The sequence below is a fragment of the Drosophila melanogaster genome, chromosome 2L, assembly GCF_000001215.4.
Source record: "Drosophila melanogaster chromosome 2L".
Taxonomy (NCBI): domain Eukaryota; kingdom Metazoa; phylum Arthropoda; class Insecta; order Diptera; family Drosophilidae; genus Drosophila; species Drosophila melanogaster.
Genome location: NT_033779.5, coordinates 7,220,223 through 7,223,327, shown reverse-complemented (window position 1 = coordinate 7,223,327; position 3,105 = coordinate 7,220,223). Strand labels below are relative to the sequence as shown.

At 45.2% G+C, this 3,105-nt stretch overlaps 1 protein-coding gene and 1 non-coding gene across 2 annotated transcripts; one reads left to right on the top strand and one right to left on the bottom strand.

Moving 5' to 3' along the window:
- The first annotated feature begins 246 nt into the window (after positions 1-246).
- Positions 247-2,959, top strand: mEFG1 (mitochondrial translation elongation factor G 1). Its single transcript, NM_135261.2, has 4 exons — positions 247-419; positions 513-2,187; positions 2,241-2,586; positions 2,651-2,959. Exons 1-4 carry the CDS (start codon positions 348-350, stop codon positions 2,793-2,795), a joined length of 2,238 nt encoding a protein of 745 aa, NP_609105.1. The 5' UTR covers positions 247-347; the 3' UTR covers positions 2,796-2,959.
- asRNA:CR44989 (antisense RNA:CR44989) lies at positions 2,235-2,761 on the bottom strand. The gene is made up of 2 exons (NR_124131.1): positions 2,681-2,761; positions 2,235-2,623 (listed from the first exon to the last, which is right to left on the bottom strand).
- Positions 2,960-3,105: the final 146 nt, after the last annotated feature.

Here is a 3,105-nt window from a genome sequence, read left to right as displayed (position 1 = left end):
AAAAGTTGTATTTTTCAAATTTCAGATTTTTAAGGCAAAAGATTGGGGAGAAGTGTAAAACATGAAAATATTATTTTATAGCGTTTATTAGTTTATTTAAAATTTTTTTTTCTCAAAGAGTTCAAACTTTTTTTTACTTATGGGTTAACATAAACTTTTTTTAACCAAATTTTTTCTAATGGGATTTTTCGGTACCAAGCCACGGTCTTACTAGATAACTTGTCCGATAGAAACCGATAGGTTTGCACAGAAACCGCCTTCGCATATCGATAGCAGTCTTGTTTTGGTTTTCCACGAGCGCGTGTTTTCCGGTTAACTTCGTAGTTATTAATTAAAATCAGATCAGGATGTCGCTAATTACCCGTTTGCTGACCGGGAACAACACCCTACGCCTCCGGGCATTGAAATCACTGGGAAAGGTTGGTTGGAATCTGAGAAATAGACGAAATTCCATCGGCTAGTTATGTAAGCGCTGTAAGAAATGTAGTTTAATGGTACAAATAACTTTTCAGGCCGGCTACAGTTCGCATGCGAAGTTTTCGGAGCACAAGCCCATCGAGAGGATCCGGAACATAGGAATCTCGGCGCATATTGACAGTGGAAAGACGACCTTGACGGAGAGGATTCTGTTCTACACCGGCAGGATTGCGGAGATGCACGAGGTGCGAGGAAAGGATAACGTGGGTGCCACCATGGACAGCATGGAGCTGGAAAGGCAGCGGGGCATTACCATTCAATCGGCAGCCACGTACACACTGTGGAAGGACACCAATATCAATATTATCGATACACCCGGGCATGTGGACTTCACCGTGGAGGTGGAGCGCGCACTCCGAGTTCTCGATGGTGCCGTTCTGGTCTTGTGCGCCGTGGGAGGAGTCCAGAGTCAGACCCTGACGGTTAACCGGCAGATGAAGCGCTACAATGTGCCCTGCCTGGCTTTCATCAACAAACTGGATCGCTTGGGGTCGAACCCGTACAGAGTTCTATCCCAGATGAGGTCAAAAATGAACCACAACGCTGCTTTCATTCAGCTGCCCATTGGAGTGGAGAGCAATTGCAAGGGCATCGTGGATTTGGTGCGGGAAAAAGCCATATACTTTGAGGGCGAGCACGGAATGGACATCAGGCTGGACGAAATTCCACAGGATATGCGGGTAGAGAGCCTGGAGAGAAGACAGGAGCTTATCGAACACTTGTCAAATGCAGACGAAACGCTTGGAGAACTTTTCCTGGAAGAGAAGCCCTTTACAGAAGACGATATTAAGGCGGCCTTAAGGAGAACCTGCATCAATAGAACCTTCACACCTGTCTTGGTGGGCACAGCACTGAAGAACAAAGGTGTCCAGCCATTGCTAGATGCAGTACTTGACTACCTGCCCAATCCTGGAGAGGTAGAGAACCTGGGCTTCATCGAGAAGGAAGGACAAGACCCAGAAAAAGTAGTCTTAAATCCCGCCCGCGATGGCAAGGATCCCTTTGTTGGCTTGGCGTTCAAGCTGGAAGCTGGTCGCTTTGGCCAACTAACCTACCTCAGATGCTACCAAGGTGTCCTACGGAAGGGTGACAACATCTTCAATGCCCGCACCAACAAGAAAGTGAGAATTGCTCGCTTGGTTCGATTGCACTCAAATCAAATGGAGGATGTAAACGAGGTGTATGCCGGCGATATATTTGCGCTTTTCGGAGTTGATTGCGCCTCCGGAGACACTTTCACCACCAATCCCAAGAACAATCTGTCTATGGAATCCATCTTTGTACCCGAGCCCGTGGTCTCAATGGCCATTAAGCCAAATAATACCAAGGATAGGGATAATTTCTCGAAGGCTATTGCGAGATTCACCAAAGAGGATCCCACATTCCACTTCTTTTTCGACAACGATGTAAAGGAAACTCTTGTCTCGGGAATGGGTGAACTGCATTTGGAGATCTATGCCCAGAGAATGGAGAGGGAATACGGTTGCCCAGTGACGCTGGGAAAGCCAAAAGTAGCATTTAGGGAAACCCTGGTGGGACCGTGTGAGTTTGATTACCTGCACAAGAAACAATCGGGAGGATCGGGTCAATATGCCAGGATTATTGGAGTCATGGAACCACTACCGCCGAACCAAAACACCCTGCTGGAATTCGTGGACGAAACAGTGGGCACCAATGTACCAAAACAATTTGTTCCTGGAGTCGAAAAGGGTAACTAAAATTACATTCCTCAATGTTCTGATTTTAATATTTTATTTGCTTAGGTTACAGAGAAATGGCTGAGAAGGGAATGCTCTCCGGTCACAAGTTGTCCGGCATTCGATTCCGCCTGCAAGATGGTGGTCACCACATCGTGGACTCCAGCGAGCTCGCCTTCATGTTGGCTGCCCATGGTGCCATCAAAGAGGTCTTCCAGAACGGCAGCTGGCAAATCCTAGAGCCCATTATGCTGGTCGAGGTCACTGCACCCGAGGAATTCCAGGGTGCTGTAATGGGTCACTTGAGCAAACGGCATGGTATCATCACCGGAACTGAGGGAACCGAGGGTTGGTTCACTGTCTACGCGGAGGTACCGCTGAACGACATGTTTGGCTATGCGGGAGAGCTGAGGTAATCTTCAGTACACATTGGAAACGTTGAATTGTATCTAAATATATCTCATCTTTATTTACAGATCGAGTACCCAGGGAAAGGGTGAATTCACCATGGAGTACTCCAGGTACTCGCCTTGTCTCCCAGATGTCCAGGATCAGATCGTCCGGCAATACCAGGAGTCGCAAGGATTGGCCCAACCCGACAAGAAGAAAAAGAAGAACTAGGTTTTAACTTAATCTATTTTTAATTACCATCTCTATCAAATCGAAATGTTATTGTGTCACCCCTATTTTTGCTTAGTTAAATTTTATTTCATACAACAATTTTCAGTTTTCACTGTGATAAATGCGAAGTGTACAGTTATTTGTATAATAAAACAAGATTCAACAAAAATCGGTATACTTAATTAATCACAGCTTGTTGATATCAGTTGAATTTTTCGTCTTATTTTTCTTTGAAAATGAAATATATATATAAATTAATACAAATAACTCATTTATATTTGAAACGCTTTTGTTGGAGGCGCACATACTA

Coding starts and splice junctions, on each gene's coding strand:
- mEFG1 (NM_135261.2), top strand. CDS start 348: ATGTCGCTAATTACCCGTTTGCTGACCGGGAACAACACCCTACGCCTC. Junction 420..512: donor CATTGAAATCACTGGGAAAG/GTTGGTTGGAAT, acceptor ATAACTTTTCAG/GCCGGCTACAGTTCGCATGC. Junction 2,188..2,240: donor TGTTCCTGGAGTCGAAAAGG/GTAACTAAAATT, acceptor TTATTTGCTTAG/GTTACAGAGAAATGGCTGAG.